This window comes from Perca fluviatilis, chromosome 1 (genome assembly GCF_010015445.1).
Source record: "Perca fluviatilis chromosome 1, GENO_Pfluv_1.0, whole genome shotgun sequence".
Classification (NCBI taxonomy): Eukaryota; Metazoa; Chordata; class Actinopteri; order Perciformes; family Percidae; genus Perca; species Perca fluviatilis.
The window spans coordinates 37,268,168-37,287,934 of NC_053112.1; the positions used below are offsets into that span (position 1 = coordinate 37,268,168).

General features: G+C 38.9%; 1 protein-coding gene across 2 annotated transcripts; it reads right to left on the minus strand.

Annotated features, from left to right (window-relative positions):
* Window positions 1-2,833: 2,833 nt before the first annotated feature.
* Window positions 2,834-19,584, minus strand: LOC120568907 (rho GDP-dissociation inhibitor 1-like). Of its 2 annotated transcripts, none has more exons than XM_039816664.1 (6): window positions 19,454-19,584; window positions 15,470-15,658; window positions 11,809-11,892; window positions 8,302-8,378; window positions 7,020-7,083; window positions 2,834-4,854 (listed from the first exon to the last, which is right to left on the minus strand). In XM_039816664.1, the coding sequence occupies exons 2-6, from the start codon at window positions 15,654-15,656 to the stop codon at window positions 4,655-4,657; spliced, it is 612 nt and encodes a 203-aa protein (XP_039672598.1). In that variant the 5' UTR covers window positions 15,657-15,658; window positions 19,454-19,584; the 3' UTR covers window positions 2,834-4,654. The 2 variants fall into 2 exon arrangements, with proteins under 2 accessions (XP_039672598.1, XP_039672589.1); XM_039816655.1 differs by lacking the exon at window positions 19,454-19,584 and adding an exon at window positions 16,187-16,812.
* Between the last annotated feature and the right edge of the window lie 183 nt (window positions 19,585-19,767).

Genomic DNA, 19,767 nt, shown 5'->3' on the forward strand with positions numbered 1-19,767 from the left:
ACCACTTTTTTCGACATACTATATTATGGATTTTTTCGACATACTATACTATGGCTTTTTATAATTCTTTTCGACATACCATACTATGGCTTTTTGCGACATGGCCATTTATCACTTTTTTTGACATACTATAATATGGCTTTTTTATTAAAAAATAACGACAGACTATACTTTGGCTTTTTTTATGAATTTTTTTCGACATACCATACTATGGCTCTTTTTGACATACTATACTATGGCCATTTATCACTTTTTTTGACATACTATACTATAGCTTTTTTCGACATACAATGCTATGGCTTTTTTATTAAAAACTTTCGACATACTATACTATGACTTTTTTATTAAAAAATGTCGACATACTATACCATGGCTTTTTTCCACATACTATACTATGACTTTTTATAATTTTTTTCGACATACCATACTATGGCTTTTTTATTAAAAACTTTCGACATACTATACTATGGCTTTTTTATTAAAAAATGTCGACATACTATACTATGGCTTTTTATCACTTCTTTTGACATACTGTATTATGGCTTTTTTCTACATACTATACTATGGCTTTTTTGAACATACTATATTATAGCTTTTTATCACTTTTTCGACATACTATACTATGTCTTTTTTCACCATACTATACTATGGCTTTTTTATGAATTTTTTTCGACATACTATACTATGGCTATTTTCGACATACTATATTATGGCTTTTTTATTAAAAGATTTCGACATACTATACTATGGCTTTTTATTATTTTTTTCTACATACTATACTATGGCTTTTTTCGACATACTATACTATGGCTATTTTATTAAAAAATGACGACAGACTATACTTTGGCTTTTTTTATGAATTTTTTTCGACATACCATACTATGGCTCTTTTTGACATACTATACTATGGCCATTTATCACTTTTTTTGACATACTATACTATGGCTTTTTTCGACATACTATACTATGGCTTTTTTATTAAAAAATGTCAACATATTATACTATGGCTTTTTATCATTTTTTTCGACATGCTATACTATGGCTTTTTTCGACATACTATATTATGGCTTTTTTATTAAAAGATTTCCACATACTATACTATGGCTTTTTATCATTTTTTTCTACATGCTATACTATGGCTTTTTTCCACATACTATATTATGGCTTTTTATCATTTTTTTCAACATGCTATTCTATGGCTTTTTTCGAAATACTATACTATGGCTTTTTTGAACATACTATATTATAGCTTTTTATCACTTTTTCGACATACTATACTATGTCTTTTTTCGACATACTATACTATGGCTTTTTCTAATTGTTTTCGACTTACTATACTATGGCTTTTTATCACTTTTCGACATACTATACTATGGCTTTTTTTATCAATTTTTTTCGACATACTATACATTGGCTTTTTATCACTTTTTCACCATACTATACTATGGCTTTTTATAATTTTTTTCGACATACTATACAATGGCTATTTTCAACATACTATACTATTGCTTTTTCATGAATTTTTTTCGACATACTATACTATGGCTTTTTTATGAATCTTTTTCGACATACTATACTATGGCTTTTTTCTACATACTATACTATGGCTATTTTCGACATACTATATTATGGCTTTTTTATTAAAAGATTTCGACATATTATACTATGGCTTTTTATAATTTTTTTCGACATGCTATACTATGGCTTTTTTCGACATACTATATTATGGCTTTTTTGAACATACTATATTATAGCTTTTTATCACTTTTTTCGACATACTATACTATGTCTTTTTTCGACATACTGTACTATGGCTTTTTAATCACTTTTTCGACAAACTATACTATTTGTTTATTTCGCCATACTATACTCTGGCTTTTTCAATTGTTTTCGACTTACTATACTATGGCTTTTTACGACATACTATACTATGGCTTTTTATAATTTTTTTCAACATACCATACTATGGCTTTTTTTGACATACTATACTATGGCTTTTTTATTAAAAAATTTCGACATACTATACTATGGCTGTTATGTGTGAATGGAGGTAGAGGACCCAAACGCAGGTAGAGACAGGCAGGCAGGCAGGCAGGCAGGCGATGGATGCAACTCAGGGATTTAATAAAACAAAAAGTGACAGTACAAAGACTGGACAACTTACAAAGGAATGCAAAAACTGACAGGGCGACATACTATACTATAGCTTTTTATCATTTTTTTCGATTTACTATACTATGGCCATTTATCACTTTTTTGACATACTATACTATGGCTTTTTTATTAAAAAATGTCGACATACTATACTATGGCCATTTATCACTTTTTTTGACATACTATACTATGGCTTTTTTATTAAAATATTTCGACATACTATACTATTGCTTTTTATAATTTTTTTCGACATGCTATACTCTGGCTTTTTCCGACACACTGTACTATGGCTTTTTATCACTTTTTCGACATACTATACTATGAAATTGTTTTCAACATACATTTTAATGTTTTATGACTTTTTACTATTATGGAAGTAAATCTGTTTCATCAGATATTGAAATTAAAAAGACTATTTTCAACACACTACACTATGACTTGAATATCGACATATACAAGACTTGTTCTTCAACATACTATACTATACTACTACTAGACTTTTTTATTCGGCCTACTGTACTATGATTTTTCGACATCCAATACGACTCCAGAACACAGGCTTTCTGTTATGTTTAGATCAAGCTGAGACAACCCTGAATCATTTTCTCAGACTTCACTAGATCCACAGAAATCAAAACTGTTTTCACACGCAGAATAGTACTCATTGAGTAAACTGAACTTTGTGTAATATCCCTTTTATTAGCACACATAACACACATTAAAACATGAGACTTTGCAAAACGCCAGTGTTGGAGGCCAAGTTGAGCAAAATCTTTATTGGCCGATAAGAGCAATCACAAATGATGAAAGAATATACAACCCCACCAGGATGCCAGCGTTTTCATAGAAACTGTACAATGTGAAGGAATGTATGGAGCAGGAATACATAGTTAACATTATCAGAAGAAACAAAAAGTTTTACATCCATATGTTCTGTTACAGTACAAGTTGATTTCAATTAAATGTTTCTGGTCAGTTGTGTTTCAAAATCAAATCCTCCTCCTCTCTCATTAAATATTAAGCATGTGTTTCTCTTTTGGTAGTGTCGCCTGACCCTTCCTTTCACTGCTTTCTTCTTTCTGAGAGGGTCACTGTTGGTCAGTTTTCTCTCTTTACTACCAGCATCTGTGTGTGGGACCAGACACCATCGAGGTCTCCCGCAGCAGCAGACGGTGCCTGGCTCAGCCTCCTCCTGTGCTTTCTCTGGTACTACTCCTCCACACCTGGGATTTCCTGACTGCACGCTACGAGTTATAAAGCAATCTGAACGAGCGAGGGGGGGTGGGCTTTGAAGGGGGAATGATGTACATTAAGGCAAAGGGGAACAACAAATAAAAAGGCTCAATTAGAAACATTTGTTTTTCTCTGCATGATCATAGTTGGTGCTAAGGCCTCGTGGCTAAAAGGAACATTGACGTCGAGATTCATCAATACTGATTTTTCGCTGGGTTTGGTGTCTTTTCTCCAGTTCTTAACATTCAGTCTGCTCCAATTACAAGTTTATTTTGCAGAGCCTGCAAACTGTATAAACAGTCTCTGCTACAACAGGGCTACATATTGGTTATTGGTTGGTAGTGAGAGTAAGCACTACAGACGGCAAGCACTGCTTGTGCTAGACAATAGGTTTAGACATTAGTCTACACATAAGGCAGCTTTTTTTTTTGTTACCCTTAAAGTTTTTATTCCCTTGTTCACTTTGGCCCCAGTCCCCATTTGAAAGGGAGTGGGTGAATACATGTAGGGAAGGAAGGGTTCAAAATTAGCACCATTAGTTAATTTTGGACCCTGGGGAGGGGAGAGAGGCTCAGTAGAGCAGCTCTGAATGAATTGTTTTTACAAGGCAGGTATTGGTAATTATATCAAAAGACAGCAAGCAAAGGAAAGCTGTGGGGGGGGAGGGAGGGTGGGGCCTGCTATGATTAACAGTGATGTGAATACAGTCACATTACATAACCACTGATACAACCATTGATACAATTATATAAAAAAAGGCAAACAAAAGTTGATTGTACAGTTGCTTTTCCACATGTACTTCATACTGAGAGAGGAAGACACCATTCTGGAGAGGTGGAAGGTGGGCTTAATCTCTTCAAGCAGCAAAAATCCGGGACAAAAGAAAAACAGGGCTAGGTGTGAGGAAGAAAGGTGCTATATGGCACAGATAAGTGGGGGGTTTGGGGTGAGGATGGCAGGTTGGTGAACAGAAGTCGTGTGCAATCAATGAATTGTTGGGCAGATAGGGAGGTGCTGTATGGACGGATGAATGAGGTGAATGTTGGGGGGGGGCGACTGCTGCTACGGATGCTGACAGAGAGGTGGGAAGAATGCCAGGGTGTTAAGACAGCGAGGCATTAACTAAGGCATGAAATGCACGACAAAGTCAAAACAAAGAAGGCAGAAATGGTGGACACAGGGTGGAGATGGGGGGGGGGGGTGCGGCTGAGGAACCAACAGGGCTGGAGGATTTTGGTCCCTTTGCCCCCGAACACAAAGGCCTCTTTTAGTCTTTCCAGTCTTTCTTGATGTTGAGGTTCCACTCCCAGCACAGGTGGTCGTGCTTGTCATCGTCAGTAAACCTGGATTTGATGACGTAGGTGCCGCGGGCCATCATGCCTTTAGGAGCCTCCTCAATCGTGGTCAGGAAGTCATATTCAGCGGGACGAGGCCCGTAGCTCCCCACCATGTAATCCGATTTATCAACTGTTAACAGATGAGAATGGAGATTATGGTCAGAAAGAGAAAGACTGTATTTGCGTAGATTATACAGTATCCTTATATATATATACACACAAATCTTAATTTTTTGACTTTTTGTATTTTGTCTTTTAAACCACTGGTTCCCAACCTGTTTTCCTTGGGGGTACTTATGTAGGGGGTACTTATGTCTAAGAAAAGCTGAGCCCCCCCCCCGCCGAAACCAAAGTTGAGGTAACTCTCGAGATAGAGCCTTACTTTCTTTTTTGATACAGAGCCGTTATCAGGACTTTTACATTTCGCCGCCATGTTTCATTCATAAACTAGTGATGCCGTGGCGGCAGGAAAGACGAGGATGATAGCAGCTAACAGCTGACCTGATGACAGCAAGGGTCCCAGGTGAAGAGGTCCCGGAGGTTTGGCCTACTACGTAGCCTGCCTCCAATTTTAAGCGAGAACAAATATATAGTTTTTATACCGACTTTTGTAGTGTATTATCATTTCTTTAACATGTGCAAATTTTTTTTTTTACCTCAACCTCAAACCAGATAAAGACTTGCGCACCCCCTGTGATCTTTGCCGCGCCCCTAAGGGGTGCCCGGACCCCAGGTTGGGAACCACTGTTTTAAACCATTGGCTGTCAGCTGGGCGATATGAAGAAATATCAGGAAATTCCCTAAATATCAATATAGCATGTTGATAAAAAGTCATAAAATACTCATAAAAAGTCAAAGTAATAGTGTGTCATAAAAAGCCATAATATAGTATGTCGAAAAAAGTCATAAAGTTGTCATAGTATAGTATGTTGATAAAAAGTCACAGTATAGTATGTAGAGCTTAGATTGGGCCCAAAAAAAAATCAAGCCCGACCCTACCTGAGCCCGTGCACGTTGTGTCCGAGCCCGGCCCCACACATTAACTGGAATTATGAGCCCAAGCCCGATTTCAACCCGACACTTTTTTAATACGTGGACCGTTCTTTGAACTGCAGAAATCTGTTTAAAATGATCTTAATGAATAATGAAACAAGGACGAAGCATGTAAACTGCTGTTAGTTTATTCAGACTGGAACGGATCGCAAATGGATCCGAATGAAGAAAAGTAAAAAAAAAAAAAGAAAAAGAAAAAAAAACTCAACGCATGTCTCTGTGATGGCTTGCCTCGCCCTCAGGGGGAAGCCTATGCTTGGAGAAGTAACAAAAGAGGACGTTGAAGGCTGACTATCATCTGTTCTGTCACAGCGAGCCTGCTTCATGTGTCTCTTCATCGCCCAAGTCTCCGTTTTATCAGCTGTCATAGGCGAGCAGCGTGCCGCACTTGATGCACTCGACAAAGCCGACACATATGTTGTCACTGCCCACGACTTGTTTACAATGGTTCCATACCTCCGACTTTCCTCCAAACTTGCTCAAAGGTAATTCTCCTGTTTTTCTTTACATCGTCAAGCTCCATGTTGCACTTAAGCCCAGCAGCCCCGGTGTGATGCATGCGAGAGGAGACTCCGCGCATGACACGTGTTGCATTTTGTAACTGTAGTCCAACTTGTGTAACTTTTTGGCCACATTTGTTACTTTGGCCTAAATATAGCCTATATAGATAATATTTCTGATTATGGCATAGCTTTTTCCCCACACAATTAGGCTAATAAAGTAATGATTAAAAAAAAAACACACAAATGCTTGATCAAGGGCCCGGCCCGAGGATAGTGGCGGAAAATATCGGCCCGGCCAAATTCAGAAAATGACATCACTTATGCCATACAACACTCTGTCTCTGGTGTGCATCAACATCAACAGCACTGACTGGGATATTACATTCCAAAATGATTTATTTATGAGGTCAATGCACATTAATCAACATAATTTCTGTAAATGTGCCTGTGTTAGCCAGCAGGCTAATTTTAACTGTAGTCCTAGTTACCTAGCATATAGTTTGATGTTTAAATTCCATGCCTGAAGTTTGCATCTCTCTCTCTCTCTCTCTCTCTCTCTCTCTCTCTCTGTCTGTCTGTCTGTCTGTCGTCTGTTGTCTGTCTGTCTTCTGTCTGTTGTCTGTCTGTTCTGTCTGTCTCTCTCTCTCTCTCTCTGTCTGTCTCTCTCTCTCTCTGTCTGTCTCTCTCTCTCTCTCTCTCTGAGTGTTTAAAGGAAGAACTGGTGTGTTTGTTCACTCACTCTTAATTCCTTTTCTGAATGTCTGCTGCACATACTTCAGACCCGAAACAATCTCCCTGTTCACCTGAGGAGACACAAACGTTGTTAAAGACAACAACAGATTAGGGTTGCACGATATTGACAAAATGTCAAGATCGAAAATCGATTGTGAGTATTGCGATATCGATTGTGAATATTGCGATATTTTTAAACATATGTAAAATTACAAAAGTTATGGGAAAACACATCAAAATAGATTCATAACAAATACAACACAAGGTTTATTTCAACTGACTGTCACATTGGACTGGTCCAACATGAATAAATAAATAAGGACCATGTCTACAGAACAGGACATGTTCTACTGGTTGGACAGTATAAAATATATAAATTAAGAGAACAGGACACAACTTTTCTATCTCTTCTCTGATTCGTTCCGTCTTGTTGTCTCTATCTATTTCTTCACTTACACCAAATATATGTCCACACGTGGTACGCTCCATAGGGTTTGTCACGTAGTAGACCCGTGCGCTGACGTGTACTAACATGTGCAAGTGGTAGCCAATTAAATAATGATCATTACAGCGTTTCAAGCTCTAAATCAAACACAACAAGGCCAACGGATGGGACATAGCGCTCCACAAAATAAACTAAATATTGCATACTTATCGCGACACTGATATAATATTGCGCAACGTGATATCGCAATATATTGAGTCGATATATCATACACCCCTACAACAGATGTGTTCTGCTTGGCTAATAACAAGGGTTAGAAATTATAGGACTTGAGGCAAGGTGTCCCTGAAACTTTATAAAATGTCAAAGAATTGGGAAAAATACAGAGTTGCTTTCATTGAGATATATCGGAAGATAACATGACTGTGCTCCTCTTTTTACTGCTACTGTCCTGCTCCAGATACACATATCATTTAATTTCTTTGCTATTTAATATGATACAGCTTAAATTTCCTTTACAGGTCTTAAACTCCCTCCGTCTTTTCGTCATTTGCCTCAGAGCTCACACCAAACTCAGCTTCAGTTTACTGTTAGAGATATCGTCACATTAATCTTGTGCTTCTAACATTAAACTTCTATTTTGCTAACGAGTGGAATATCTTCCACAGTAATTTCTGGAAGTCGTGTGTTCACAACTATCGGAGATTTTCGAACATTATCAGTGTCAAATTGAATCAACTCAGATGTGTTGGGGAAATCACATTTTCATGTCAGTGAATACCGAGGACAGATACAGTCATAATCCATGGAGACAGGCTATCGCTGTATCTAGCGCAGCTCTTACCTTAAAGCTGATCTTTATTTTGTATTCAACGCCCTCCTTCAGAACAAACGACTGCTTCTTAAAGGCCTCCAGGTCTCCTGTTACAAACCAAAAGGAAAAATGCACAGGCATCAATATTTTCTAAATACAGTTATACATTTTCAAACAGCTACACGCTATAAAGAATCTGAGGTAGACCTGTTATTCAATGTTTTCAAGTCTATTAAGTGAGTTTTTTATGATTTTTTTTGTTCAGGGCCAAGTCACCATCAAATGCTCTTGGTGGGCTAATACAATTCTAAGTTTCTTATACCTTTGGCTAATGAATTGTCAGCCATTAGCAACAAAAAACTCCACCATCACCAAGAGTACAAAGAGAGAATTTCATCACCATCACCAATCATTAATCAACAATATACGACAGAAATCATTGATGGTCTGAGTGTTTGACACTGTCTGGGGAGTTGGGACTGTCGTCTGTGAGTGTAACAGGGATGAATCACCATAGAGACTATGACACATCATCTGACAAATGTTATCTTCAAATGTTCAAACTAATGTACATTCAACATCAACACTGTGCTGAAACAGCAATAATAAATAACTTATAATCCATTAAATCATTTTAAATTTTTGTTTTATCAGATGGCCATTTCTTGATGGCCAACTAGAGATACATTTTTAAATGTACATCACAATTTATTCTTAAGATCATGATGTGAAATGTAAATGTTCCCCAGCAAACTAAAACCATTTTGTAAAAACATTAATACCGGTATATACATAACTTCTCATCAGGGTAAAAATTAAACATTATTTCCCAAAATGTCTGAGTGCCACTTTAATGATAACGTGTACCTGCACACTGACACAAACATGCATTAACATACACATGAAGTCCATTTCAATCTTTCACATTTACCTAAATCTTACTATACAAGTGGTTCTAAAGGTTTTTTGGCTTATGACCACATAAGCGTCCGTGTCACAGGGTATATATAAGTGCTAACGGCAGGTTGTTCAAGACTGATAATGTGGGCCCCCTCTTAGACAAAATCGAGACAAATGCCCCTCCTCAACACAGTATAAAGATGCGTTACAATGGAGTCAGTATGTTATGCTGTGGGCTACAACTTGAGCCTTATTCTTTTTAGCCTATACTTAAAACATTATTAAAAGTATGCCGTACTAGCTATTAGCAGTTCCTGTTTGCAGTGTATCACTGGATTACTTCAATACTGAAATAACTTCTTAGGCAAGTTCTGCAGTTATAAAGGAGTGTCTTTTATTCTATGATTTCTAAGTGGATTTATGAATTAATTTGTGATGAACATAGATAATAATGGACATCTTACTACTGTGTTGTTCATACTTCTATGGAGAAAAAAAACAAACAACCCGAGGCAAATATGAGCAAAACGAAAATCTGATTTGAGCCACTTTTGCAGTGTGAACGTGGCCTATGTCATTGCATTGCTCAGGACCAAAGGAAGCGCAGTGTTGAGTGTAAAATGACTTGGATAAGTGGCTCTCGGGAAAGCTGCAAGCAGCAATACCACAGGCAAAACAATTGGCCTGATCCCAACAGGCACGTTCTGAACAGACACTGCACTAATGACAGACCTAAATAATGCTATTCCCAGAAAGTATCAAGTGCAGCTATGACTGAGTTATCAGTTTAAGGAGTGCGATATTTGATACAAGTTGTTTCAAAGTATCTTAATTGCCTCCATGAAGTGTGTGTCAGCCTCTGGTGCTACTGCAACTTCTGACTGTGCTAATAAGAGGGCCAAATCAGTGGTCAAAACTATTAACGATTAACTTCTGTTTTATTTTAGAACACCTTTAGTTGAAGAGATCATTCTTGTGTGAAGCTTGTTATGTTGATTTTTTTTTTTTTATAGTGTGTCTAAGGATTTATTCAACCCTATGGACATTGTGAAAGCTACAGTTAGTGGAGGAGTTGTAATGAATTGCATTATACTGAATGGTGCCAAAATTAGGGATGGGTATTGAGAACCGGAACTAAATTGGTACTCTTCGCCCACAAATCCAGATGAATATGGAGAACAAAAGAAAGAAAAAAATCACACCCCTGAATATTTGCTAAATCATTATTTATTCTACAAATGTGTTTTCATTGCCTCTTTGCTGCATAAACTCTTTACGGACAAAAGGATAAAAACACCTGGATCAAATGGAAGTTTTGTCCCTTTTGTGTCTTCCAGTGTTACTAATTAAGACTAGTCGCTTAAAAATACTTTTTTCCCCCTTGCATATTACCTTTGAATATAAAATCAAGCGTCCTTCTACATTAATTAACAGTCTTGAACCACTTTTTCGTTACGTTAGGTAGGCCTACACAACAGTTTTAGAACAAGCTATTTAAAAAGGTTTATTTGAAGCAGGCTTATATTAGAGACATGCCTTCATTTCTAATACACATATAAATCTATATATTTGGGCATATTTAAGTATGAAGCCTGCTTTTTTTCTGATCTGCTCCTGTTTGCCCTGTCAAATTTTAGTTACTGCATTAATACAAACTCCTGTTTCAAAATCTTAAAAAAAGATATTGCTGTAAAGAATTTTAGCATCCCATTAGGGTATAAATATTTGGGAATATTTCAGGGTATTTTCTACTTTAACAAGAGTTCATTTTTGATTATAGAATAAGTTTTTTTGGATATGAATATGGTCCAATTTAAAGAGCTGAATATTAGCATCACTGGCTACCTTTGACTTTAGGCTAAGATCACAGACAAAGTCTAAATTGTTTTGATCCTATTTGCAGGGTGGGCAGTGATAATTTTTAGCTGAGAAAGTAGGAGAATCATGTTTGATGCAGGAAAAGGTAGGCACAGGAGAGAATGTTCTGGATGGATTCAAATCTAGGTCAGCTGGGGAACAAGCAGCTCCACAGACAGGAACTTACCTGCTAAATGGCCACTGGGACTATCATAAGTCCATTTTTACAGCCATCAGCCAAACAGAAACAAAAAAAATCCAATCTATGTACCTCATCTATGCCTCTCTACCTCTGTAGGCAATCAGTGAGTCCATATTCATTTACAGCATGCTCAGCACAGATTCAAACCTTCACAGACGGATCTGTAAATACAGTAATGTTGGATGAAAATCAAAATAGGTCAGAGTCAGTGCTGGAGTCAATAGTGGTGCAATATTTGACTGGGACAAACATAATTACTAGATACGGAAAACATTAGTGTTAAGATGATGTGTGGACAATGTGCTGGAGTAACATACTGTAGATTATCAAAACTATTAAAGTTTGGATCAACAAGAGCTGCTTATGACCCCTTCAATTTATAATACCTTTATTTGTATAGCACTTTCAAAAACCAAGTTACAAAGTGCTGAAATTGACAACGCATTTGCCGACTATCAAAATCAGCTGATGGCACCCACATTGCTGATAAGTTCCATCCTGTTTTCACTTACGCCAAACACTTAACAAGTAAGTAATCTCCATTTCTGCTTCATAAACCAGCCCGAACATGGACTCACCTTGCAGGTCCAGGACCAGGGGGTTTGGGGCGGTTTCACAGATCAGAGACATTCGGATCACTTGGACATTATTAACACCGGGATCTGAGATTGGATCAAAGAAACAGATGGTTCAATCAACCAGAGAAATTGTAAGGACGTCAAGTAAGAAACCAAACAGTGGTATTTGCTGTGACAACACTTGTCTGCACACAACTTAGACCAGGCTCCAAACAAGAGGCTTGCACATGATGCTGTCCTGTACCAGCAGCTGTCTAAGTGAGCAGGCTCAGGGGAAGTGAAATCAGGACAGCTCTGCTGTAGTTAGGACGCCCTCAGCATTTATTAAGACTTAACTGTATTCTCAGAATGATCTTTACCAAGAGACAGCATACTGATTTATCTGGGGTTCAACATAGGGGAAAACACTAGGTAACAGATTGCCATGAATGTATGCATGTTGAATACAAACAACTCCCTCTGGTTGTCTGATTTAACTTACAGTTATATGATGTGGAAAATTTGGAAAGACAACCTATATTGCACCGTAGCCCTCTGTCACTCTCCATCTAAACTGAAATAAAATCTCTGACATGACCCACATCAAATCTTTTGTTATGATATCAAACTTTGCTTGCCTGTTTTTCTAAGACAACTGTAAAGCTATTTTGTCAAAACACAGATGCTGACAGAAACACTTGAACTACTTTAAATCTCAAACTTTAGCTACAACTCTGATTTAGGGCTGAACGATTATTAATATTTATATCATAGTTGCATTTTGAAAGAGTGCAATTTTCTATTATTATTGTTAATTCTGTTAATTAAGAATATCTTGGCTGTTGTTTGGTTAATATGCTCTCTTCATGCAGTGTATGAACTATTTACATTTAGCAGAAGATGGTATTCTGGAAGAAGAAACACCACTTTTATGATAACTAACTAAACTAACAAAGTGGCAAGTCTTTAGCCATACACGTACGGGACTAGTGTTACCAGGGGACCTCATGTGATTTAGAAATAAGGTTGGGTAAGGAAACCTGGTAAATTCGATTTCGGTGCCTCATAAATGTCTGCGCTGCTCCGGAACGGACGTTACAGGTAACAAAAGCAATGTATGTGATGCTAGTTAACACTACACTTGGCAGTAAGTAACGTTTTTGTCATTTAACAGCAATTGACTGGTGAAATAAGTTATTGTTACTTTATTGTTATCACATTTTAAATAAATCATTTAAATTTGATCTATCGCCTTAGCAATAAACAGGCCGTTCTTTAATGTCACAAACCTTCATTTTGTGCATTTTCTTTTTTTAAAGGGGTGATAGAATGATTATATAGGGTATTTCACACTGTTCCTTATGGTCTCCTAATGGGGTATGTAACATTGGTTGGGCTGAAAATGGCCTGGTTGATATTTTATTGGCTCTTATGCACCCCTGTGTTTTGGCCCTATTTCTAACAAGAGCTTCTCTTCCAAATATGGTATGCTCATGAATATTTAGATGAGCTGCGCGCTGATTGGTTGAGCGAATCCCCATACACACACATTGGAGACGAGACAGTAGGTCTCATATTTCAGACACTGCAATGGTTCATTACCAAATTCACTTCTGAGACTGTTTTATGCGAGAAATCAACTATATAAAGCTCAAATATGGGCCGTTTTACGAAAAACTGATGGCTAATTGCAAATTTGGTAAGACGTGTCGGACTTTAGGAGCTCCGCACAGTCTGACGAGAAAGCGGTAGCCTGCTGGGCTCCATACCCAGTCCCCATTTGTGGATTACTGCACTACGCGGAGCTGGGCGGCTTCCGGGTGTTATTGGACATGAGTGTACAGGCTTATCTGCTAATGTTAGCTGCCGACCGTTACCTTGAAACCAACCAGCAAATAGACGGTACCGTAGGGTGATTTAACGTCACCGCTCATTTTACACACAGTTTAACAACAAAACTAAACGCTGAGTGAACATTACTAGCTAGCTATGGTTTTCATGTTGGTTTTGAGTGGTATGCACCCCCACTAACCTGGAAAACGGTTTTAAAACAGTAACGTTAATACAGCATGTCGGAGGAATGCAGCGTTCTCCTGCAACGGGAGGCAGAGAGGCCGCCCAGCAGCGTTAGCTAATGTTAGCTTCTTGTCTCATCTGGGGTCTGATAAACAGTAAATTCATCAAAGTCAGTGTGCCCAACACTATTTTCCAATAAACTGTAGCTGTCAAATTTCACGGGACCCGCATGAATGCGGATTTCATGTCGCGGCTTTCGTCGCTGATTATCACTTATTGAGTGAAGTAGCTAGCTAGCTAGTACTCGCCCTGTTGTTTATTTGGTTGCCATGACTTTGCGAGTGATGACGTCCTGTCACTGTTCCAGTTGCTCTGCTCACCCTAGGGGGAGAGAGAGCGAATGACAGTTCGCTTGAGTTCAGTAGAGCAGATGACTCTACGACTTTATTACTTTTCATAAACAGCCGAAGGAACGGTGGTGCGTGGTGTACATAGCGGAAACCCTGTTGTGCATCTGCCCTATTTCTGATACCGTGGCGCTGGAAATTTTACCGTGGCGCACTGCCACTATGCTATCAACATAGAGGAAACACTGGTAGCCTATGTAAATGTTGGGGCGTGACAAAGAGAGAGATTAGAGTCAAATGAGGAGGAGCCACCGAGTTGACGTCAACTCGGTGGCTCGTTGAGATTTGCCCGTTTTCAGAGGCAGTTTCAAATTGTGAGATTTGCAGAGGAAAGGGGTGTCAATGGGATTTAGAGGTTCTTTGTATGTCCTATTTACCCACCAAACTGTCATTATTCAACTATGACAAGGTAAATTCGGTTTTGCATTCTATCACCCCTTTAAGTATCGGTTCAGGCACCAGCACCGTTTTAAAAGTATCGTTGTAACACCGATATTGGAAAAAACAAACAAAAAAAAACGATACCCAACCCTGTTTAGAAATGAACCTCACCGACTCATTAGCAAAGATGATGTTCTACAGAAAGAAGTTTCTAGAATTTATGAATCTATGCTTCATAAACTGAGACAACTATCTAACAACCCACACATTTCTGTTTCTTGATTTCTCTTGATTTTCTCTTGATTCACACACACATTTAAGTCCACTTGAAGAGTATACTTTACAGGGACATAAATATTATTGATTTAGTAAAATACATATACAAAATCACGGGCCATTGGCATACAACAGGTCTTCATAATATTACACATTTCCCTCCGTTCTCATGTGTATAAGTAATAGCGTCTTCGACATATATGCGGCTGCCTATGAGCCTAGCCATTTAGCCCTCTTATGAGAAGCCTGTGCGTGTGTCTTAAGCTGCAAAATATGAACACAAATAGTTGACACCTATAGCCTAACTCTGAGATGGTGTTTAGGAGTGGTATTGGTATTGGTGTTGGTATTTAATGACCTTGGTCAAAAAAGCTTCCTCCATGCTAGGATCAAAGGTGCATGCAACCTCTAAAACGAACACCTCACTGGACTCCTCATTAATCCCCCACAACACACACACACACACACACACACACACACACACACACACACACACACACACACACACACACACACACACACACACACACACACACACACACACACACACACACACACACACACACACACACACACACACACACACACACACACCTACTTACCAGCCTCAGAGGCCCCATTGCCAAGCAGGGTTTCCTTATATTTGCGTAGGCTCTCATCATCCTTATCCATCTCATGGATCTCTTTTACCGACTTTTGGGCTGGCGGCTTGTAGTTCACCGGCTCTGGCTCTTCATTTTCTGCAGCAATAGCTGCTAACTGCTCCGGAGTCACATCATCCTCAGCCATGTCTGGAGACAGAGTGGGTGCAAGGGGAGACAAATAAAGCAGGTAGGGTTAAGAAAAACAAAAGAAAGAAAAATGAAGAAAAACAAAGACTTTCAAATGCATAGCATGCAGAGAACTCTTCTTGTATTCCTAATAAACACTTGCCTCTTGGGGAAGAGGTTGTAAATCACTGGACAAACAGATGCCCTCAACAATAATGTGAGGAATGCTGATGGAAAGTGTTAAGCCTATTGGATCTGTAGCTGCTCTGGTGTGCACCTGAGAGGTTATGCTGTTAAGGCGGCTGCAGCAGCATTACTCCTCACACTCCTGATGCTGCTGACCTAACTCTGGCTGCTGTGTGATATCGTCACAACACATTTGAGAGTCATGAATGACTCCATTCAATTTTGGAGCGGATCCAAATCATGGGGCAGATACACATATTACTTTGCACTTCCATTAACATTGCGACATAGGGCATTTACGCTGCATTCATGTGGTGTCGGAATAATCGAAAAAAATTATTCAGATCATATTTCATGGCTCACCTGCTCTCCTTCCTTTGCTCTTCGTTGTCATGCAAATACTGGAAACAGCTATCAACGTGTTGCTTAAACGCACTGAGCAATCAATCACAACACATCTTCTCTGTAGCGTCCATGTTGTTTCCAGATTACAACTAAAAGCACTTGAACACACCAGAGTCGGAAAAACAACTTCCCAACTCAGAAAAGGGACCATCCGAGGAGCATGTGAACGCACCATTGGCCTTGGCGGAGGTCTGAGCTCTCCGACTGCCATTCTAGTTCATTCTTCATTTCCTTATGGCAGGGTCATCGCTTGCTAAGGAGGTCGGTGTTGGAAAAAATCCTTCTGCTGAAATATACTGAGTAACAAAAGCAGGAAGAGCTTTGTTCATGCCAAGAGACTTGACTTTCACATTAAGGCCATCCCATCTGCAGAACTACACAGGCCTTGAATCCTTTGTTAAGCAATGCAGTGTAGACATTTGAATAACTATGATTTGTGTCCATTCCTTAAAGTTACATATTTCCCTACACCACCTTAGTGTTGGTTGTTTACTTTAAGTCACTTAATGCTACATTGTGTAACTATTTTACCTTAAAATAACGACAAGGCTGCTAAAGTATAATCATACAAACACAATCAGACTCTGTGTTTCCTCTATGTTGATTTGACCATGGCGGCCCCCACACGGCAACATTTCTGCTCCCCACGGTATCAAAAATAGGGCTGCATTGTTAGAGTGCATGTCGGAGAATAGCGTGGTCACTCTGCAGAAAAATGGAGAAAGGAAAAAGAGACGTACGGATGATAAGCCAGTTGAGATTGTGGGTGTACGTCCTTGAGAACTGTAAGTCGTATCATTTTTGTTTTCAGTTCATTTTAAGCCAAAGGTCCTGTATTAGTCTATAGGTCTTGAATTAGTCTATATGTCTTGTATTAGTCTATAGGTCTTGCAAATTTAAATTAAGTGAACTGGTGATTTTCGTTGTTAGTATTCTTCACCTGCGAGCTAAATTGCATGTGGCTGTTGATTCGATATAATAGCGATTGCTGAACGCCCTCGCTCACGTTTGTATTTGAGGTGCATTATGTACATGCTGACGTAGTGACACTGCATTAAGATAATGTAATTAATAGTGGGTTTATTGTTATTTGCTGCAGAATGCTTAGCCTATATGTCAAGATCAAGTTGGCCTATATAGTAACTCAAAAAATACAGTTCAATCACAACTGAAAATATGCCTCATTGTGTGTGTGAATAGATTTGAATAAATATATTTGTTTGTGTTGCAGTGAAGTGTCAGTTCCGTTTCATGGGGGGAGGGGGGTGTTCGGACCTGCCCCCACTGCTAAAAAAAATCCTAAAGGAAACACTGCTGACTGCTTGCTTGTAGCAGACATTTAGCTAGCAGCTTAACCCTACAAAACACCACAGTGAATTTCAGCCTGCATTTTTCAAAAAAAACAAATATTCGAATCCCAAAATTGAAAATCGAATACCTACCCATCGAACGAACATTCAAATATTCAGATCCAGCCCCACTGAGAAGATGTTATTAGAAACTGTTTGGAAAAGAGTGTGCACTTTAAAAAAAAACTACCTGGCAGGTGATTGGATGAACAATGTCTATCACGTTCACCATTGTTGTTTTGAACGGTTTTCTATGATCAAATATCCCTTCTTATATTATTAATAGGGTCGAGTTGAGGCAAGTTCTCTGGTACCTTTAGGATAATAGGAATGTGAATTCAAATATCATTCAACTTGTATGGATATGACCGTGTAGACCCAGTAGGATGGATCATAAAACAAAATACTGCAGCAAAAGAGTCCACTATTTATTGAACTTTCCTTTGATCTCAAAATGCACTCTACTGTTTTGCATAACTGAATTTGATATCGGCAAGAGACAAAATCGGGATTAAGGGTTTTTGAAATGACAGGAGAGGTGCTGGTGGGGGAGGGGGCTTCAGAGTGAATGCATTATGTAACTGCTGGCATTATAACTATCTAACTATGGTGGGAAATCAAGAAGGTCCCTTTCTCTTCTATTTAGGTGGAAAGTCTTCATATACATGACTGCAGTGGCAGAAGGTTGGTCTTAATGAGAGATGCCTATGATTTATTTGTTTTTGAGATACCACTTGAAAAGGAAGTATGATTTCTTGATCATCCTATTGAGCTTGTGTGCTTTGTTTCTACAGTTCAAATGGCTTCAAGGACAAGAATTAAGGAGTTGGCCAAAACTAATATAAGAGGCCTCATCAAACGCCGTCATGCAAAATATCAACATTAAGAAATGTCAGGATTGCACTGGAATCCAATGTGACAGGCCCACCCCACCCAACTGCTCCCTAAACAAGACAAAGCTGGTGGTACCATCAAATCCACATATACTGAGGAAATGCACAGGAGGCTGGAGTCTGCTTGACTCACTGCCTCACTAAAGTTTACCTCTTCTGTTTGGCATGGTTTTCTTCTGAGTAAATTTATTTAAGTATTAATAACAAACTGCAGGGCAGCGGCACAACATATACAATCCCTTTCAGTCCCTGCTGGGCTGGCACAAAGAATAAAGTTCAAGTAATAAAGAATTATATGGAAAAGATGTAAACAAAAGAAATGGGTTTTCCCCATTGTGATAATCGTCTTATTTAGGTTTTTACTGGCACACCCATGTTACAAATCAGTGTAAATGAATAAAACCATATTTCCCGGAAAAAAAGTGATAACACAAGTATGGCCTTTTGCCAACGCTACTGAATTAGAAACGTCCAAATATTTCAAGTCAAGATTGCTGTCAAGAGGATAGCCGCTGCTACCATAGCGATAACACGGTACCTTACATGTCATGACTGTGGTAAGTTCGCTAGCTAATGTTAGCTAACGCTACAACTGTAGACTGGCATCTTCTCAGAAAACCGTTACCTCCTTTGACAGCACACCCGGGTAGAGGCAGCACACTGCTAGCTTCATAAAAGTTACCTAGCCTGATTCTGAGTGATTAGCTAAATGAGTTATAATTAACAATAGGGCCTCAACCTTTCTTCGCGTCGACCCTCTAATAAAGGGTGGGACTGAAGAAAGAGAGACTAGTGGCTGGCTAGCTGGTTCGCTGGGAACAATTCAGCCAAGCTAACCAGAGCCTGCGGCTAACATTAGCCTGACAAGTTACCATCAGTTGATGGAGAGCAGGAGGGAAATCAAAACGGTTTCAGCGATGTACAGCAGTTCAGATTTTTTTTTTTTATGAGTTATTGGCTGCCCTTGAAACTGAGGGACTTACCTTTATATTTAATGCAGTAGTGGTTTCAGGTGCCTTTACAGTAGCGTTTAGTGCGTTCGTTGCTCCAGTGCAAGTATGGCGAACAAGGGAACGGCGCCGCCCCGTGCGCCGCGCACGCGCGCAACAAGGTTCCGGGAACAGGCCCGCGCACGCGGCACGTGAGTGCAGTGCCGCGCTCCACCAAACGTTTATTTCATGCATAGTTTACAAAACACAATTTTATGATTTTACCTTTACTCTGAATACTGTTATAGTTCTGGAGTCTCTTTTTCATGACCTAAACGGGGTACACGTCTGTAAGTTAATAACGATAC

Excerpts from the sequence above, each read along its gene's own strand:
- LOC120568907 (XM_039816655.1), bottom strand. The coding sequence starts at position 16,439 with ATGGCAGTCGGAGAGCTCAGACCTCCGCCAAGGCCAATGGTGCGTTCA. Across the intron at positions 15,659-16,186 it reads GAGCAAAGGAAGGAGAGCAG|ACATGGCTGAGGATGATGTG; the intron begins GTGAGCCATGAA and ends CTCTGTCTCCAG. Across the intron at positions 8,379-11,808 it reads CCTGGTCCTGGACCTGCAAG|GAGACCTGGAGGCCTTTAAG; the intron begins GTGAGTCCATGT and ends GGTTTGTAACAG.